Source organism: Balaenoptera musculus, chromosome 1 (genome assembly GCF_009873245.2).
Source record: "Balaenoptera musculus isolate JJ_BM4_2016_0621 chromosome 1, mBalMus1.pri.v3, whole genome shotgun sequence".
NCBI classification, from domain to species: domain Eukaryota; kingdom Metazoa; phylum Chordata; class Mammalia; order Artiodactyla; family Balaenopteridae; genus Balaenoptera; species Balaenoptera musculus.
The window spans coordinates 55,331,569-55,352,412 of NC_045785.1; the positions used below are offsets into that span (position 1 = coordinate 55,331,569).

General features: G+C 44.2%; 1 protein-coding gene across 3 annotated transcripts in view; it reads left to right on the forward strand.

The window, feature by feature from the left end:
* Window positions 1-1,912: 1,912 nt before the first annotated feature.
* The window catches only part of CACHD1 (cache domain containing 1), a 210,724-nt gene continuing 191,792 nt past the window's right edge, over window positions 1,913-20,844 (forward strand). For all 3 annotated transcript variants that reach the window (XR_005016827.1, XM_036828750.1, XM_036828760.1), the window contains exon 1: window positions 1,913-2,760. Coding sequence is in view for 2 of the 3 variants with exons in the window: in XM_036828750.1 (XP_036684645.1) it covers window positions 2,521-2,760 (240 nt within the window). In the remaining variant the exon portion in view is untranslated. The remainder of the gene's footprint in view (window positions 2,761-20,844) is intronic.

The following is a 20,844-nucleotide window of genomic DNA, read 5'->3' on the forward strand; positions in this document are numbered from 1 at the left end:
GTAACCTTGAAGAATCTAAGACAAAAAAATTAACGCTAGCTGCCCTTTATCATTTTTTTTTTTCTCTTCCACTTACCACAGGGACTGACATCAGTTTTGTGTCACTGATTAACAATCATATGCAATGGTATAACAATGAAAAACAGAAGTCATAGGATCATCTCGCTACCAAATGTCAAGTCAACTTTGGGGATAAAAGACAACAGATTTTTTTTTTTATCCCATCATTAATTCAAGAATCGTTTTCACAGTATCTACTTTGTGCTTGGTACTGAGCTAAGTGTGGATGACGGAGAGGTGGATTGGTCCCTGCCCTCGATGAGGTTATCTTGGTTCCAGGACGTGTTATGCAAAACGAGCATCGCACGTAATAAATGATGGTGTTCCAAGAGTCCCATGTGCCTCTCTCAAGGGGGCACAGAATGGGGAGTGTCACAAAATGAAAACATGGAGTATAGCAGAGATAACACTGATTGGGGAATTCAGAACTGAGAAACAACCGCGAGGCAAAATGGGTTTTTAAAATTTATTTATTTATTTATTTATTTAATTTTATTTTTGGCTGCGTTGGGTCTTTGTTGCTGTGCGTGGGCTTTTCTTTAGCTGCGGTTCGCGGGGGCTACTCTTTGTTGCTGTGCGCGGGCTTCTCATTGCGGTGGCTTCTCTTGTTGCGGAGCACGGGCTCTAGGCGCACGGGCTTCAGTAGTTGTGGCGCACGGGCTTCAGTAGTTGTGGCACACGGGCTTAGTTGCTCCGCGGCACGTGGGATCTTCCCGGACCAGGGCTCGAACCCGTGTCCCCTGCACTAGCAAGCGGATCCTTAACCACTGCGCCACCAGGGAAACCCAAAAATGGGTTTTTAATACAATATAGTCAAAGAAGTAAAACATAAGGTTTTGCTGTAAAGTGAGGAGAACACCAAAGCCGAGATCTAGTCCTGCTACCGCTTCTGCTAGGCAGCCTTCATCTTCCTGGGCACAGCTCTGTCCTCTAGGAACCTACAAGCCGGAACCTTAAGAGGCTTCTAAGAATGGCCCCTACCACAACCTTCATCCATTTGTTCCAGGTGCTTCCAACAGGTGATCTCTCAGAGGGCCTGAGCCAGGAGTCAGGAGCAGGAAGGAAGGAAGCACACTGCCTCCCCAGGCTTCAGAGAAATTAGTTGTTGTGGGGCGAATTCCCGCTCAGTAGTTTTGTGGGTTTTGTTTTGTTTTGTTTATTGCTTTTGACGGGATCAGATGGTTCATTTCCAAAGAGAGGCAGAAAGAATTATGTCCTATTTTAGAGCAAGAGTCTCGGATCTGCTTAAATTCTGGATTTGCCTCTTATCCCCTGGGTGACCTTCGGCAATTCATTCCACCTCTCTAAGCCTCGGTCTTTGTTACCTAAAATTTTGGGATAAAGATAGTACCTCACAGGGATGTGGTGGGGATTAAAGGATAATGTATACAAACCCCAGAGCACTGGGCCGGGCACAGAGTCGTTGGTCAAAAAAAAAAAAAAAAAAAAGGAATCCGTTGATCCAACGAATGCTAGCTATTGTTATTAATAACATCGAAGAAGGGCAGTGGACGCACAAACAGCAGTCCCCTCCTTCCCGAATCTCCGCCAGGCAGAAAGCCAGCGTCCTAGAACTTAAAGGGACTTTCGATGGGTGGGACCCCGGAGTCCCTCGCGAGGGCGGAGGGTGAGAGCTGGGGTGGGCAGCTGTCCCCGGCAACCAGAAGGTCCCAGGGACCCCACCCCCGGCAGGGCTGGTACCCGAGCCGAGAGGCTGCGCTCGGGCCCGTGGCGTCTCGAGGGGCCGGTGCTGAGGCGGGAGCGGGAGAGAGAGGGGAGGGGCGACCGGGGGAATGTCCCCGCCTCTCTCCCCGCTTCCATAAATCACCGCAGCCGCGGCGGCCGCCGGGCCGGGAAGTGCACGGAGCCGGAGCGCAGCGTGGTGGCACCAGACACCTCCCTTTCCCCCGTCGCTGGCTTTCTTTCTTTCAGTGTGCTTTTTTTGTTTGTTTGTTTTTGTTTTTTTAAACCTCCCCCTCTCCCGCCTCGCTCGGGTGGCTGCCCCAGCATAGCAGCCCGGTCGCCGCTCCTCCTCCGCGGGTGCAGCCGCCCGCCTTCGCCGCCGCCGCCGCCTCGCTCGGCCGGGACCCGCGGGAAGCGAAAGCTCGGCGGCTCCGCCTGTCAGCCCCGCGGCCGCGCACCCGGTGCGGACGCCGCAGCTCTCCCAGCCGCCCGCCGCACCGCGGGGGCCGCGCCGGCGCCGGGGTCCCGCGGACGGCTGGGGCGGCCGCTTCCTCTCCCGCCGCGGCCACCGGAGCCCGGAGATGGTGGCCGCCCGCGCTCCCGCGCCGTAGCCGGGCGCCCCCTAAGTTCGGGAGCCGCCGCGGCGGTGAGAGGCGGCTGCAGAAGGGCGAGAAAGTTTTGCCGGGTGCGCGGAGCGGGCCCTGGGCGCACCTCCCGGAGCTCCCTCCCCGCTTCCCGGCGCCTGGAGCCCGTCGGCGGGGAGTGGGGGTAGGCGGCATGGCCCGCGAGCCGGAGGAAGAGGAGGCGGCGGAGACGGCCGCCCTGGCCCGCGGGGGTCGGGGCTCGCTCGGCCGGGCTGGGGCGCGGCGGCCGCCCCTCTGGCTGCTCTGCCTGGCCGCGGGCTGGCTGCTGGGCGCCGGGGCCGACGCCGACTTCTCCATCCTGGACGAGGCGCAAGTGCTGGCGAGCCAGATGCGGAGGCTGGCGGCCGAGGAGCTGGGGGTCGTCACCATGCAGGTAAGGGCCACCCCCTCGCGCCCGCGAACTTGCCAGGCATCCCGCCTATCTCCTCCGCGCAGAGCCCGGTCTCATCCCCAGTACAGGTCCCCTTAAACGAGCACCGACCTCGCTGGCATGCACAGAGTCCCCTTTGCCCCGGACACCTCCGCCCTCCCCATGGACCGCCTGACTACACACCAACTCCTCTTCCAAGCACTCGGGTCCCCTTCCCTTTCTCTTCTGCAGAAGCCCCTGCCCTTTGCACAGAACCCATTTTCCCCGCCCCCCGGCACAGTTCCATTATCTCGGCAAGGATTCTCAGGTTCCCTCGCACCTCCTTTCCTAATTTGCACGCACTTCCCCGCAGTCTTTTTTACCCCTCCACCCCTGCAAACTCCCCTTCCCTCTTTGTGTACCCATCCCAGGGCAGCCGGTCCCGCCTGGCCCGGATGATTTTCCGAGGCTCCCAGTGTACCCCCTTGATCACCTCTTCGGGTCCCCCAGACCTAGGCGCAGCAGTGGGCGCCGGGAGGGGAGGCATCGCTGCGTGCGCAGCAGCTCCGGGGCCACCTGGGTCCCGGCTGAGAGCGGCCGGGAGAGTGAACTCCGCGCTCCCTTTCCCCGCCCGGGTGTATTGGGGGAGGGGCTGGCCTGGTAGACTCGGGGTAGATTCCCGACTCGTCCTGTGTGGTGGACTTTTTTTGTTGCTGCTTTCGGCTGTCGCTGTTGTCGGTTGCGCGCAGTCGGCTGTTTTTGTTTTGTGTATGCCTTTTGCGGGAGGGGGGGGGGGTGGAAAGGGAGCATAGTGAATAAGGTTCCCATTTCTCTAAATTGTTTACCAGGTCCGTCCTCCCCAGGAGAGGAAGGGGCTAAAGAAAGATTGCCTGAGGCCAGTAAGGAATCCTGAAGATGTTACTAATAACCAATAGTAGTTAAAAAATTGCTAAACAGAAACCACCTGGAGATTCTATCGCGCCTTTATTTTAACCTCCTTGGCCCACTAGATTAGGAGGAGAGGTGGAGATGACATTCCGAGTCTGAAACCTTTGCTATAACATTCTTCCATAAAATAACCTCATCCTCTTATGTATTCTAACGATAATAATGGTGATGAATGTGGTCTTCGAAAGAGCGAAGTTTCCAGGAATGTGTTCTTGAAATAGGTTTCTGATTTCGATTCTACCGTGACCACCCTTCTACCTCCCACCGAGAGAGGTGTTTTAAAGTCACTTGGGACTCAGGTTTCTGATGTCTTTTTTTTTTTTTTTTTAAACCTCTCTCCCTAACCCTACGCCCCCCCCGCCCCCCCCCCCCCGCCCCAGTCTTCTCCCAGGATGATAGTTTTTCCTAAAGCTAGTTCCACAGACCTTTACCGCTGTAGTGAAAGACTGTTGTGTTTTTTGTTTTGTCTTAGGAGGGAGGTGAGGTTGAGGAGTGGATGGTTTGCTTGAATGGCAATGCTGCGTTTATTTGCAGGCACCGGCCCTGAAGTGCAATAGAGTCCGATTTTTCTTCATTTGCATAGTAGTAGACAAGCTTTTAAGATACATCGTTTAACTTTTCTATGCAGATCTTTTAGGTTCAGATTAAGTTATAATTTTTTCCATATGCGTTTTCTGATTTCTGAGGATTGCTGACAGAGATCTTAGGAATGAAGTGACCTTTAGAGGAAATGAACTAAAATGTTAGGGAAAAACGAGGATTTCTTTTTCCACTGATGAATGTTTCAATTCAGAGGACAAACAATTGTATTTTTGCATAGAGACCCTCTTTTAATAAAGGAAATTTAATACGTTGCAGTTTTGGACTGTGTTTGTAAGATTAGCAGGCATTTATCACCTTCGTCCCATCACTAGGGCTGGACAAGGGACCTCAGGGGTTTTTTCCCCCTTCACCATATAAGCTAAGGACTAGCTTTTTCTAAGATGCTGACAGCAGTTTTACTGTTTCTCACCCGATCCTTGACAAAAGGTGAAATCGGATCCCAACACATTGTCATTCAGGTAGGGATCCAAAGCAAATGTAGTTTTAAAAGGCTTCCCTGTTGAAAAGGAGACACTTTAGAAAAAAAGCTCTGATCAGTGGGGGGTTTGTGCCCAAATGGCCCTTTATCTCCTCCCAACTGGCCTCTTTCTAACACCTTTGCAACCTCATTGTGGAAACTGGCCTCCTGGGGACAGGGTTTTGTCTGGCAAAATGTGAAGTGGCTTCTCTCCTTTTTTGAAAGGAGCAGCACATACTGTATTTAAATTCTTCTTCTTGAGCTGTACATTGATCTGCCACTTGCCTCCTTCTGGGAAAATTGGGGAAAGGGTCTCTTTTCAATTTTGTTAGACTGTCAGCTTTTGGGGGGAGGGAACACTTGTAAAAATCTAAGGCAGGTTAGATTTTTTTGCCCGTAGAACAAAGGTTTCGAGCCTCACATTTTCCTCTGTAAACCTCTGGGATTTGTTCAATGTGTCTGAAATTATATGGGTTTAGCTGCCTAAAGGGCAGATAATATAGTCCTCCCTTGTGACATGTTGGATTTTATAGCTGTGGAGCTAATCTGTTGCTCAGAGGCAGGTAGCCTCATTTGGGCATTAAGGTGAGCAGGGTCAAACTTCCATCTGTAGATACGAGGGGGTTGGGGAGAGATGATGTCTCTGCAGAAAAAGAATGTCCTCCCTTGATTAAGGGATCGACTCTTTTCACTTGACTTTGGCATTTCCAGTACAGTGCAGACCTTTCAGGACAGCATCTTCTTTGACAAGAAACTTTCTGTAGGTCAGTTTATACATTAAAAGCCTATTTCCAGACTTAAGTTGCTGCTGCTGAAATTCTCCAAGGACCATTTTTAATTTTGAGAAATCGCGAAGTAGCCTTCCAAGGAGGCCTGTTGCCGCCTCTCTCACAGGACAGGCGCAAGGAGTAATTTTACAAAAACAAAACCCAGGCCTTCTTTCAGCACTGTAGTTTCCCATGGCATGGTTTTTGTGCTTGCTGATAGAGAAGACAGTTTGAAAAGCGATCTATCTTAAAGATTTTCTTGGAAAGGTTTTCTCATGGAGGGTGCCTGCTCATGGGTTTTTTTTTGTTGTGGTGGTTCCTTTTTAGTAATGGACAAAATTAAAAAAAAACAAAACAAAAAAACTCTAAATGATCTGCACCAACTAATTTTGCCAATGCCCTGGGAAAGCTGCCACTGAATACTGACCCCCTGGCAGCAGACCCCATACATCATGGGTAAAAGTCAAAAACCTAATCATCGTCCCCTCAGGGGTCTCGTGGAGTGAAGCCATCAACGTTGAGATCTAGGGAGCAGAGAGTGGCTGTGTCCAGGGAGGCTTGCCTCTGCTTTTTCATTCATGCAACAAGTTTTTATCGAGGAGCATCGTGGAGTGGAAAGAACTCCCCATTGGCTATTTGGAAACCCGGGATCCAGCTCTGCCACTCGAGAAGTCGGGTGATCTTTATCTGCAAACCTGGAAATGATGATTCTTCCTAGAGGTCTGCTCTGAGGACCTCATGGCAATAGTGTGTGTGAAGGCACCTGCTGATGTGAAGCTGGGGCTGGGAACTGTTGATGGACGTGGTTGTTCTTAAATGGAGAAATATTCCTTGGAAGCTGGCTGGGCACAGAGCATTATGCTAGCTGGGTGTTGGGGGGATTTACAGGGAGGTATCGCAGCACAGCCCCTCAAGGAGTTTGCAACGTGCAGGCGGAGGTAAGGTTGCACAGGTAAAACAGTTAAGCAACAATGCCTGCTCGTTAGAAGACATATTGGGCTCTGGGAGCCATTTCACCAGGCACTTATAAGGCCCATTTAACATTATATGACAATACAGGCTTCCTAACAGCAAGGGCCTGGCACACGTCCAGGGTGCCCGCCTTGATGGTAGCTCTAACTCAGCTCTGCTGGGCTGGGCATAGTCACTGTGAACTTGGCAGACACACTAGCAGGTTGGTCAGACAGCTGGGGCCTGGAAGAGGGGTGGGTGAGGAGGGTCCTTCCAGCAGGGACAGAAGAAATACCAGAAGCACAAACTTGAGCTTGAACTCAAATTGGAGAAAGAGCAGCAGCCAGGACAGTTGTGACTTCAGAAACTGAAGGGCTCTGTAGGGGTGAGGTGTTGACTGAAAATACAGAGCAGTGTTGTAAACAGTGGCTACAGCTGAAAGTGAAAGGGGAGGCCTTCTTTGTATGCCCTAGGACAGCATTACGTAAGTTCATTTTTCATATTGGCATACATTCAAGAAACTTTTGGGGGAGGCTTCTATTCTATGAGGGGCCTTGGGTTAGGCTAAGCTGGGGATACAAGGTAAATAAGGCCTGCTCCAGGCCCTGAAGTTCTCAACTGATGATGCAGGCAGATACAAAAGGAGGTGGTATGATACGGGGGTTAGGGAGAGGCAGAGAGGTGTTAGAAAGCAGTGGGCTAGTGCCATGGTAGACAGAGGAACAGGGCATTATGGGATTACAGAGGAGGGCTGCCGAAGCCCATCTGGTGAGGTAAGGGAAGTTGGCTACTCCTCCCTTGGCCTTTTAAATGAGCTGTCCACACACAGAGGCCAGTCCTGCAAGCAGAAACAGCCTCAGACATTAAGGGTAACCAAATCAGCAGTTCACCAGACATGTCTAATGCCCTTTGGTGGTACTGGACAAGGTAGCTGTTATATCTTAAGCACCTGAAAAGGGGGGTGGCTGTGACTCTTGTACCTCTGCATATGGCCACACGTCTTAATCTCATTTCTTTGGCCATCATGCCCGGAGTTCCTGTGGTTATTGGACATAAACATCTTGGTGGCTCTACTATAACTGCGTGCTGATTTGCAGTTATGTTTAGGCAAGGTTGGCATTTGCCCCTTAATCATGTCCATCATACCAGGAATGGCATGTTTTAGGATGATTTGAATGTGTACTTAGGCAATCGAGAATGTTTTAGGGATGAAATAATCACCTGTATTTGCAAATAATGTTGTTTGATTCTGTGCCCCGTGTGCAGTAGAAGCCCTAGTGGGAAAACTGCGGCCTTGTTTTCTTCTGAGATTGAACATTTGGAGTAGAGGGAAATTGACCATTGGTGGATGGCTTTGAGTTGAACTTGGTAAGAATGAGCCCAAGGAAAAGCATGTTGAATCACTTCTGAGGGACTCTCCCTGGGTGTGCTTAGTACTTCCTCCCCTTCCTCTCCACTGATACCTGTCTTAGCTGGCATCATCGCCTGTGCTTATGCTTTTCCTGCCTGTCGTACTTGAGTCTGGTGGGGTGTGGGGGAGGGGAAGGAGATGGTTTTACACTTTCTAACTTGGTGCTATTTCTGGTTGCTGCTTGAAGAGTTCCTTCCTTGAGCTTAAGTGGATGAGCAGACAGGAAACTTGCAGAACTCTGGATGTTAGGTATTATGTGCAGTGGGATTTGTTTTGAATCTGCTTGAACCTGGTGTAAAAGTGTATTGGAAGTCAAAAACATATAAAGGGCGACAGTTTTGACTCAGCTAGATATTAACTATGTCGCTTCCAGCATGTTATTAAATCACCCTGAACTTGAGTGTCTTCGTGCTTCATTTGGTTAATGGAGGGAAGTATCTTTGAGCACAAGGTCTAACATAGGAACAGTCAGTAAACACAAATAAATATGGGACAATCTATTTAGTGCCAGGGCACAGAACCTGGACGCCAACAAACATGCAACTCCAGAGCCCGAATGAAACCGAAATCTAAGCTACATGTGGTCAGTCCTCTGGCCCAGGGGTTACCAAAGTATGGTGCACGGACCTCAAGGATGTGATGCAAAACCATCCTTTGGGGCTTGTGAGGAAAGTATTAGGCCTGCTATTCATAGTTATTTATTTACTTTTAAGCTTTTTAAATGCAGAAACTTGAAAAAATATACAGAAGTAAAGAGAATAGCATAAGAATGCTCCTGTACCTCTCACCCAGCTTAAATAGCTATCAACTTGTGGTCACACTAGTTTCAGATCTGCCTCTGCCTCCGCATGCTCTTCCCCTCCCCCGCAGATTATTTTGAAGCAAATTCCAGGTATCACAGAATTTCATCCATAACATTTTTATTGCATCCTTATTTAATTTCTATATTAATGTTTTATAATATGCATAATATATTGCTGCACTAGTGTATAGAATTTGCAATCCATAAATACAAGTATTTTGGAGGATATATACTTATAATTTTTTTTTTTAAATGACTTATTTATTTATTTATTTATTTACGGCTGTGTTGGGTCTTCGTTTCTGTGCGAGGGCTTTCTCTAGTTGCGGCAAGTGGGGGCCACTCTTCATCGCGGTGTGCGGGCCTCTCACTGTCGCGGCCTCTCTTGTTGCGGAGCACAGGCTCCAGACACGCAGGCTCAGTAATTGTGGCTCACGGGCCTAGTTGCTCCGCGGCATGTGGGATCTTCCCAGACCAGGGCTCGAACCCGTGTTCCCTGCATTGGCAGGCAGATTCTCAACCACTGCGCCACCAGGGAAGCCCTATAATTTTTTTTTATAATGATGTGCCTGAGCAAAATGATCACTGTGTCCCCTAGCCCTTTACACATAGCTAGTACCTTTGCCCAGCAGCCTCCTTTGCCTTCCAGATGTAACACCCAAGATTCTTTTGCATCTGACCCTCATTTTCATGCCTGGCTTTCCCCACGAGGCTGTGAGCGTCCATGTTTTCTCAGTGGCCAGCTTATAGTCTGAGCACATGTATTTGACTGATGCGCCATGGGCCCCGTCTTCTTACTCCTGCTTTCTCCCTCTTGCAGAGAAGGAAGGCAGGAGTGAGAAAGGAACAAGGCAAAATAAGCTGTGAGGGAGGGGGGGAGGTTGAAGAGGAAAAGCTGATTACATATGTAATTATCTTCTGATGAGTCTGTCAGCAGATATTCCCTGGGTGCCTTGTTGCAGAATCAGAGGCTGGGAGAGTGCAGGGAAAGTGTAGGATACCCAGTGCTTTCCCTCCAAGAGCTGTGTCTTACCAGAGAGGCTAAACCAACTTGAATGGGTCAAGGCAGTACAGAAAGAAATGCTAAAATATGGGATCAAGGTTACACCGGGGGTTGCTAACTCTGACGTTGCCAGGGGTCAGTGAGACAGAATGAGTGAGGCGGGCCAGGTGTAGGTCAGTAGGGAATGGTGTTGGCTGTTGTAAACAGGAGGGCACGTGTCAGGGCTGAAAGGAGGCAGCTGCTACTCAGCTCCTCCGATTGCTGCCCGGTGGCAACGAGGGTCCCGTGTTGCCACATGACTCACTTTTCAGGAGAGGCTGGGTATCTGGTGTTTAGATGAAATCTCTTGATTCTTACAATGTTGGCAAATAATTCACATTTGAAAAAACAAAACAAACAAACAAAACATTGTGTGGGCCAAAGCAAACACGCCTGTAGGCTGGATCAGGCCAGAGGCCACCAATTTGCAGTGTCTGGATTACAATTATTCAGTGAGCTCCAGGAGATAAAATCAGTGCTTGTGTGTAAAGGTTACGGGGAAGCAAGTTTCTGTATGATAGAAAGGACAGCTTTCTGCTAGAAGAGTCCTAAATTGGATTGCTTTAGGAGATGAGCTCCCTGTCATCCTAATTACTTAAACAAATGGTCATCGAATATTTATTTGGTGCCAGGCACTATGTTCGTTCTTAGGCAGCCATCGGTTAATTTCCAAGGCAGTGAATGGTATGAGAAAGGAGGTTCCGGATGCTTGGAGAAAGTATGTCAGAGATGTTAACCTATTTGGGGGTGCAGAGGGATTCTGGAAGGCTTTCCAGGAAAAGTAGAATGAATAGGAGTTGGTTAGTCAGAGAGTGCAGTTTCCAGAAGTCTCCTTTGTGATGACGCCTTCAAGGAGTGGAAAAATGGCCTTAAGATTTGGAGTTTAGAGAGCTGGAGGGAAGGAAGGGTGCAGGAAGAGGTCAGAGAAGTAGACAGAAGTCAGGTAGTGGGTCCTTGGATCCTTCATGTCCGTCAAGACACATGGCAGGTAACAGAGCACCCAGTTTATACCAGCTTGAACAAGGAAGTAAGCACTGCCTCATGCAATTGAACAGTCTGGGGGAGATCTTTGGGTAGGGCTAGATGAGGGCTCAGTGTGGCCGTACCCTCCTTCCCTCCATTCTCGTAGGTTCTCCCCTTTGTTTCAACATGGCTGGCGGTAGCTTCTTAGTGTTTGAGTTGGGAACTAGCTGCTGCTTGTGCCTGAGTCTCTTGTCTTTGGAGAAGATGTGCTCTGGGGGGAGCGGAGGGAATAGGAACCTGGAGAAATGAGGAGCTTGGTGCCTAGAAAGCTCAGCTGCAGTGATTTAGGATTCAGGCACCATTAGCAGCCAGCACATCCCATGGCCTGCTCCATACCTAGGTTCTGCCTCCCCCAGTACAGTTCCTGGAGAGCCTGCTTTGCGGTCTCCCTGCTTCTGGCCTGCACAGAGGCTGGCTGGCCTCCCACTGTGGTCCTGTGGCCTGCCCTGAGGGGCTGTACAAACCCAGGCTCAGCAGGCCTGCCCTGGGCATGCCTTTTCTCCCTGACCTGTCAGATCCACGGATCACCGGGTGCCATGAGAACTGGGAAGAACCAGAGAGAAAGTCAGATCTACCTCTCTCATTTTACAGATGAGAAACAGAGGCCCACTGGAGAGTGGCTCTCTGGAGATTACACCAGTTAGTACGTGTGGTAGACTTAGAACTCAGGTCTTGGTTTTAGGGTTCTTGCTTTTTGACCTTTTTCACAGTTCTACCCCATGGGAGCTCCATTTTCCTAGAGAAGATTGCCTTAAAATGGAAAGGAAACTTGACTTAAGAAACTTTACATTCCTCTTTTGAAAAAAACTGTTTGGCTTATTTCTTTTATGGTTGAGAACTTAAAGCTGATAGTCTAATTTGACAGCTAACTGGGTTTTGTTTTGTTTGTTTGTTTGTTTTAAAGCTACTTAAATACCTAGAAGTCAGTGAGCCACTGAAGAAATACAAAAATTCTGAGACTTACCACAATGTTAGATGTTTTTAGATATTTTTTAAAAGAACAAATTTAAGTGGTCAATAGCTATTTATAATTGTGAACCTGTACCACCAAAGTAAATTTTTTAATTAAAAAGATAAAGCAGAAAAAGAAAACAAAACTTTAAGGGAGGAACAACTTTGGTTTTTTGGTATTTATATAAAAGCTACAGAAGGAAAGTCCACCTGTAATTTTCAGGCAGAGTGCTATTTTAGAATTGAATTTTGGGACCGCATATCTCTTCCCAGTTATTCGAAGTATGAAGTTCTTTCTTTTTGTGAAAACTGTAATAGTATCATTACTTTGGAGGGGTTGTTTATTTGATTTGATAATGAAACAAAATAAATGTCATTTGAATGCCTCTTTACCTTGCCCACTTTGTTCTGAATTCAAAAGAAGTTTTCCCCTACTTCAGATTTACATAGTCACATGATTTCTCAGTTAATTACAGTTAGAAAAGTTCCAACACCCAAATACCAGCGTGGGTCCACTGAAAAGTAGCTTCTGGTCCATATATCCCTGGAAATAGTGTCCTTTATTGTCATTGTAGTATAGAAGCCAGTGGAGGAAATTCTTATCTGTTGTACATGATACCCTCCCGGTTCTGTTCCAACCATAACAGTTATTTTAAAGGCTCGGTCAAAGCCCAAGACTCCAGCACTTTTTTTTTTTTTTCTGGATTCCCCTTGGATATTTTTTTTTAATTTTACTGTTTGCATCGAGTATTTGAAAAGATACTTCGAGGCCCTGGTGGAAGGGCAGTGAAAATCGGCAAGCCAGTGAGAATGAACCTGAATTTTTAATTAGGCTTTGAGTTGTTTCTGCAAAGTGTGGAGACATCATTAGTGATGTAAGTCGTGTTGCATTAGCAGAGACTGACATTTCACTTCAAACGGGGAGAGTGCAGCTGTCCTGTGCAGATAAAAGTTGCCAAGTGCAGAATAGCAAGGTGGATTGGTAGATAATTAGCTGTCCCACATTACTGCAGTGTGGAAGAAGCCTGCCAGTCATGGGCAGGAAGGAGGAATTATTAGCGGGAGAAAATCCAAGTGTGTCATAAAGCACTTTGGAATCACTTCAGCTGTGGCAGAGCTGATAAGGAGTATGTTAAGGAAACAAGACAAACTGAGTCTAGTATATGATGGCCAGCTTTCTTTTTTTTTTTTTTTAAGCAAATCTTAATTCAAAAGAGGAATAGCCAGAAGTTAATGATCCGTAAATACTCTGAAGTACAGATTCATCAGTCTGCCCTGACTCTGCATATAAAATAATTAACCAGCTTAAAATAGTCTTCATAGTTCCATGTCACTTGAAAATAAAGTAAGGATTCTAAATAGGAAAAAAAAAAAAAAATCACAGGGAGACCATAAAGCCTTAACAATTACAGTTCTGTGTATAACCATGAAAAGATATTTGAAGAAGAAATTTTGAAGTCTGTCACCTCCCTGATATGTGTTACAGTATTTATAAATGGTTTGAGGATATTTTTATGTCCTCATGGGTGGTGCACGTTTTAAAAGTTTTGCTCTTATCTTCGCATTCATCTCTGGGAATGAGCGGTGTAGAAAGACCTGTTGGGTTTCTTATCAGACATTTGCTAATTCACATGAAACTTCATGGTATTTTTTTTGTCCACTGGATTGCACCCTGGGCCCCTATCAGGATCCTGGATGCCGTGTCCTAATTCCACCCATGTTTGTTGATTGGCTTTCTCCAAAGCCTGTGCTTCTCCTGGCAGCTCAGGGACAGGAGGTGCTAAAGTGCTCAAGGTGCTGCGTTCTGCTTGGATGGTGTCCTCTCTGAATGAGGGCTATGCTTGGCTGCTGTAGGAGAGCCAGATTTCTGCTTTTTGCTGCTTGTCTCCTCCCTCTCTCGGGAACTGTCTCTGGGTTGTTCCTGACCTTATGTGAACTGGGGATATTTGCCCCTTTTGTAGTCCTTGGGGGGGACTAGACTGTGTGCTGACTTGTGAACCTTTTCATTTGTTATGGGTTGATATTCCAGAGTTAGTGTAAATTCAGATGACCAAGGAGGCCTGGAAATTTTTATTTGCATCCATGTGTAATCAGTTAATAAATGCGGGCAAGAGTTGCAAACAGTAAAGCTTTGTACAGATGAGGACTATTAGAGTGTAAACTCTCACAAGAAAGAGCCCAGATTTATTCATCTGTATAGTTCTGGTCTGTTAGCACAGTCTCTGGCACATGGCGAGGACTCAAAAAAGGTCTGGACTACTGAAATTGTGTGGTCATCTTTAGACAGTAGATTTTGTAACTTTCTAATACTCTTCTGAATTTAGCTTTTGCTGCTATGTTCATTTCATTACCTTAGCCTAGACTTAAGTGAAATGTCTTGAGCCTACACTTGCTACTAAAGATTTAAGATGTTTCAGATGAGTGACAGTGTCTAGCAGAGTAAGCACATTAAGACTCTAAGTATTAGTTGGTTCTGATGTCTAATTTCTTCATGTTAGAGAAAGCGTAGGTTTGTATATCGGGGCCACTTAGGAATATAAAAAATACAAAAATGTGTGTGTACTTGCAAATTATGTACTTAGAGCTACTTAATCCTAGAGGTTAAATTCATCAGTTAGTTCATTTAATGAACATTTATTGAGCACATACTATATGCCAGGTACTGTGCTTGGATTTGAGTTCGCGGTTAACACAAGAGAGACAGGATCTCTTACGGAGTGTACCATCTACTAGGGGAAATAGACATTAAAGAAGTAATCATATAAATAAACATAAGCGATACACTTTTTGAGTAATGTTATGAAGGAAACAAGGATTATTAGGAAGACGACCAGGGAGATCTTTTAAAAATATGTCAGATATGTTGCTTCTCTGCTTAAATCTCTCTAAAGGCTCCCATCTGACTCAGAGTAAAATCCAAGATTACAGTGGTCTTCACAGCCAGTGTGATCTGGCCCCTGATATCTTTGTGGCCTTATTTTTTATCTCCCCTTCACCCACCCAGTTCCCGCGCCCCGTTCCCGACACACAATGTTCCTCTAATGCTCCAAGCACACACTTGCCCCAGAGCCTTTGTACTTGCTCTTCCTTTTGTCTGGGAAGAGCAAAAAACCTTTTCCTGCCCATCTTCTTTAAAACAGTATCCTCCCTTGTCTCTCCTTACTCTGTCTCCTTACCCCATTCATTTTGTTTGTCATGCCCCTTAACTTCCCACAGGTAAGCTTTGTATTATTCACTGCTGTTTTCTTATGGAATGCTGCTTGGCATTTAGAATTACTCAACAAATACTTAACTGGATAAGGTGAGTGGGAGTGACAACTCTGGACTGGATGGCATGGGAAGGAATCAGAGGAGGTGATTCAAAGGAGGAGCCAATCAGAGGAGAGGTGGGAGTGGAGCTAGCCAATCAGGGAGGGCAAGGGCTAGCATTGGAACAGAGGGAAGAGCCTGTGTAGAGGTCTTGAGGCCAAACTTTGGCATACTTCAAGAACTGAAAGAAAGCCAGGTGCCTGACTTATTAGCCTGCCAGCAGAAAGATGGTGCAAATGAGGAATTTGAACCTTCTTTCTAATCAATGCAAGTGTAATTGTTTCCCTATAACTCTTTTGGTCATGCCTTTACTGGTAAGGACCCATTCGAAGGGTGAAGATGCACGATGAAAGACCCTGGATCTGTAGAGGTCTGGAGGTTGGAAAATCTGTGGCAGGTCATTTGTTTCTCTCTTGCAACAGAGGGAAGGAGAGAGGGAGGGGGAGAGAGGGTGGGAGACTATCGCTTCATGAAAAATTTAAATGTGGTTTCATTGTTCTACACCTATAAATTTAAAAAAATACTCATACTTCCCATGTTATTCTTTTTCTTGGATGGGGGGGAAAAGCAACTAGAGCAAACTCTGAATACAGCAATGAAGTCCTGCAGTAATGACTTAGATGTACTTTCCCCCCATTGTATTGCATTCATTCAGATAGATAGATAGATAGATTTACACACAGTAAAATGTACTGTTTTTTCTCCCCGCAGATAACAATGATCACTTTTTAATGGGGCCTTTAAATTTTAGAACCAAATCTTTGTGAAGTGGGTCGAACATTTTCTCATTTTAATTTAAAAATTGTAAAATGTACATAACATAACATTTTTTATTTTCATCATTTTTAAGGGTGCAGCTGTGGCATTAAGTACATTCACATTGTTGTGTAGCCATTACCACCATCTATGTCCAGAACTTTTTTGTCTTCCCCAACTGAAACTCTGTACCCATTAAACAATAACTCCTCATTTCCCCCTCCCCCCCAACCCCTGGCAACCACTATTTACTTTCTACCTCTATGAATTTGACTACTTTAGGTACCTTGTATATGTGGAATCATACAATATTTGTCCTTTTGTGGCTTATTTCACTTACCATGTCTTCGGGGTTCATCCATGTTATGGCATGAATCAGAAGTTCCTTGCTTTTTACAAAACCGTAATTCAGAAAGACACACGCACCCCTATGTTCATAGCAGCACTATTCACAATAGCCAAGAAATGGAAACAACCTAGATGTCCATCAATAGATGAATGGATAAAGAAGATGTGATACACATATACAATGGAATACTATTTAGCCATAAAAGAGAATGAAATTATGCCATTTGCAGCAACATGGAGGGATCTAGAGATTATCATACCAAATGAAGTAAGTCAGAGAAAGACAAATATCATATGATATCGATTATGTGTGGAATCTAAAATACGACACAAATGAACTTATATACAAACGGACTCACAGCCATAGAGAACAGACTTGTGGTTGTTAAAAGGGGCAGGTGTAAGGGAGGAATGGATTGGGAATTTGGGATTAGCAGATGTAAACTATTATATATAGAATGCATAAACAACAAGGTCCTACCGTATAGCACAGGAAACTATATTCAATATCTTGTGATATATATATACATATATATTCATATATGTATATATATATTCATATATACACATATATAACTGAATCACTTTGTACAGAAGAAATTGTGAATCCCTATACATCAATAAAATAAAAATAAAGAAATTCCTTTTTTAAGGCTGAATAATATTCTATTGTAGATATATATCATTATTTTGTTTGTCCATTTATCCATAGATGGTCCCTTGGGTTGCTTCCACCTTTTGGCTACTGTAAATAATGCTACTATGAACATGAGTGTATAGATACTTGTTTGAGTCACTGCTTTCAGTTCTTTTGGGTATATACCCAGAAGTGGAATTGCTATATCATATGATAATTCTATGTTTAATTTTTGACAGAGAGTCATACTGTTTTCCATAGTGGCTGCACCATTTTACATACTTAACAGCAATTCACAAGAATTCTCATTTCTTCCCATTCTTGTTTTGTTTACAGTAGCCGCTCTAATGGGTGTGAAAATGTACTCTTTTTGGTGTAGAGTTCCATGAAATTTGGTAAATGCACATCATGTAACTCTCCCCACAATCCAAATACAGAAGTTTCATCACCCTTCAAAATTCTCTGTTGCTCTTTTTAGTCATTCCTTCACCTTCCCCACTCCCCAACTTGCTTCGCCTGAAAACCATCTCCATCTCTAATTTGCTTTTTCCAGAGTGTCATATAAATGGAGGCATTACAGTATGCATTTTGAGTCTGGGTTTTTAAATTTAACATCATGCATTTGAAATTCATCCATGTTATGTATATGAGTAGCTTATTCCTTTTTATTGCTGAGTAGAATTCCACTGTGTGGATGTACCACAGTTCGTCTATCCATTAACCAATTGAAAAACATTTGGATTTTTTGAGGCCATAAATCTATAAATATTCTTACTGTAAACATTCCCATATAAGTTTTTGTTTGAACATAATTTTTCATATTTCTGGGGGTGGGATTACCACGTTAAGTGTATGTTAAACTTTGTTAGAAACTGCTAGTCTGTTTTCCAAAGGAGCTATGTCCTTATGTATTCCCACTAGCAAGGAATAAAAGTCCTGGTGGCTCCACAGCCTTACCGGAACTCGATTGGGTCAGTCATGTTAATGTTAGCCATGGTAAAATGTGTGAAGTGGTATCTCATGGTGGTCTTAAAGAACATGTCCCTAATGAGTAATGGTGCTGAGCATTTTTTCATGTGCCTATTTGCTATTAGTATATCTTTTCTGGTGCAATATCAAAACCTTTTCCCCACTTTTAAATTGGGTTATTTCCTTTTTTTTTGTTATTTTTTTTAAAAAAATGATTTACTGATTTTTAAATTAAATTTGTAGATTTATACAATGATTATTACCATCTAGTTTTATAACATTTTCATTACTCCTGAAAGTTCCTATGTGCCTGTTGTTGAGTTTTGAGAGGTACTTAGAAAAAATATTCAGATGTACTTTTAATTTTCTTATGAGTGCCAAATTCTACAAGTTGTTTTTTTTTTGAATTTTATTTATATTTTTATGCAGCAGGTTCTTATTTAAATTATCTATTTTATACATATTAGTGTATACATGTCAATCCCAATCTCCCAATTCATCACACCACCACCACCACCCCCCGCCACTTTCCCCCCTTGGTGTCCATACGTTTGTTCTCTACATCTGTGTCTCTATTTCTGCCCTGCAAACTGGTTCATCTGTACCATTCTTCTAGGTTCCACATATATGCGTTAATATACGATATTTGTTTTTCTCTTTCTGACTTACTTCACTCTGTATGACAGTCTCTAAATCCATCCATGTCTCTACAAATGACCCAATTTCATTCCTTTTTATGGCTGAGTAATATTTCATTGTATATATGTACCACATCTTCTTTATCCATTCATCTGTTGATGGACACTTAGTGTTGGAAGATTTTTAATCACAGTTTCAATTTCATTACTTGTGATTGGTCTGTTCATATTTTCTATGTCTTCCTAGTTTAGTCTTGGAAGGCTATACCTTTCTAAGAATGTGTCCATTTCTTCCAGGTTGTCCATTTTATTGGCATAGAGTTGCTTTTAGTAGTCTCTTATGATTCTTTGTATTTCTGTGATGTCCATTATAATTTCTCCTTTTTCATTTCTAATTTTATTGATTTGAGTCCTCTCCCTCTTTTTCTTGATGAGTCTGGCTAAAGGTTTATCAATTTTGTTTATCTTCTCAAAGAACCAGCTTTTAGTTTTATTGATCTTTGCTATTGTTTTCTTTGTTTCTATTTCATTTATTTCTGCTCTGATCTTTATGATTTCTTTCCTTCTACTAACTTTTGGTTTTGTTTGTTCTTCTTCTCTAGTTCCTTTAGGTGTAAGGTTAGATTGTTTACGTGAGATTTTTCTTGTTTCTTGAGGTAGGCTTGTATTGCTATAATCTTCCCTCTTAGAACTGCTTTTGCTGCATCCCATAGGTTTTGGATTGTCGTGTTTTCGTTGTCATTTGTCTCTAGGTATTTTTTGATTTCCTCTTTGATTTTTTCAGTGATCTCTTAGTTATTTAGTAACGTACTGTTTAGCCTCCATTTGTTTGTGATTTTTACGTTTTTTTCCCCTGTAATTGATTTCTAATCTCATAGCGTTGTGGTTGGAAAGATGCTTGATATGATTTCAGTTTTCTTAAATTTACTGAGGCTTGATTTGTGACCCAAGATGTGATCAATCCTGGAGAATGTTCTGTGTGCACTTGAGAAGAAAGTGTAATCTGTTGTTTTTGGATGGAATGTCCTATAAATATCAATTAAGTCTATCTGGTCTATTGTGTCATTTAAAGCTTGTGTTTCCTTATTAATTTTCTGTCTGGATGATCTGTCCATTGGTATAAGTGAGGTGTTAAAGTCCCCCACTATTATTGTGTTACTGTCGATCTCCTCTTTTATAGCTGTTAGCAGTTGCCGTATGTATTGATATAAATTGCTTTTTTAAGTGACATTGTTTTCACAAGAAATTTGCTTTCACAGCTTAAAGAATAATGGTGCCCAGGATTAGAAAGAATCAAGTATAATCTAGGATAGATAAAAATCTTTAAAAGAGAATTCAGGAATTTTCAGTTCTTGTTTTCAGCAAGAAATAAAGCATTATATAAGAGCTTTGGTTAATGTGTCCTGAGTAGAGTTGTAGATTTAATCAGTCAATCTTAGTAACTATTGACTGACCTCCTGTACTCCTGTACACCTCAGCACTGTTCTAGGTGTGGGGTACAATGATAAACAGAACTCAGTCCCTGCCTTTGGGAGGCTTGCCTTCTGGGAGAGTGAGATAAATATTTAAGCATGCAAAAATTAAATCAAAATGACACTAGACCCTGATCAGTTCTGTGAAAGAGTTAAATTAGGCTACTGTGCCATTTAAAGGAAGCCTCCTGGGGGAGCTGAGACTTAAATGGGCTTGGGGAGGTAGACCTGGGAGGAGCTGGGAGAAGGAGTAGGAAGCACAGGGCCTGAGAGGAGAATGGGTTGGTGTGTTTGAGAGGCTGAAAGGAGGCACTGAAGGAGGGTGGGAGTGGAGGAGGAGGAGAGAGGATAGTTACAGTGGGAACCAAAGAGTTTGGATTTTATTCTGGCTGAAATGGGAAGCCATTGGAGGATTTTAGGCAGAGAGTGACGTGATTGTGATTGAATTTTGCTTTAGAAATATCCCTCTGGCTATTGGGTACCTTGGTTGTATGTGGTGGGGATGGGGAAAGGCAGCAATGGAGGCAGGGAGACCATTAGAGTAATGAAGCTATGTGTTCTTCATGGACAGGTAGGTATTGGCATATTTACCTTTGTGATTTCATTTAAATATGATGAAACTGTGTTATTTAATGCTTTACATCAACAAAGGCCCACTGGACCAAGGCTGTGATTTGAAAGAAAGTAGGACAGCTGCCATAGAAGAACAATTCAAGAAAATAAGACTTTTCAATATAGAATATATGAGACAACAGTGGTAATCTCTTTCCTATGTACAGATACTCTACTAAGTGATTGATCATCAAAGGCAGTTGAGATCTTAGCTTACCAGCTATGTAACTTTTGATAAGTCCTTTTTCCCTCTTCAGAGCCTCAGTTTTCTCACTTTATAAATAGAAAAATAATACCTGCCTCAACCCTGGGCTGTTGTAAGGGTGGCCATGTGTGTATGTCATAGACCCCTCATTATCATCGTCTGTGGTTCTGTTAGGATGTTTTGAACTGCAAGTAACAACCCATCCCA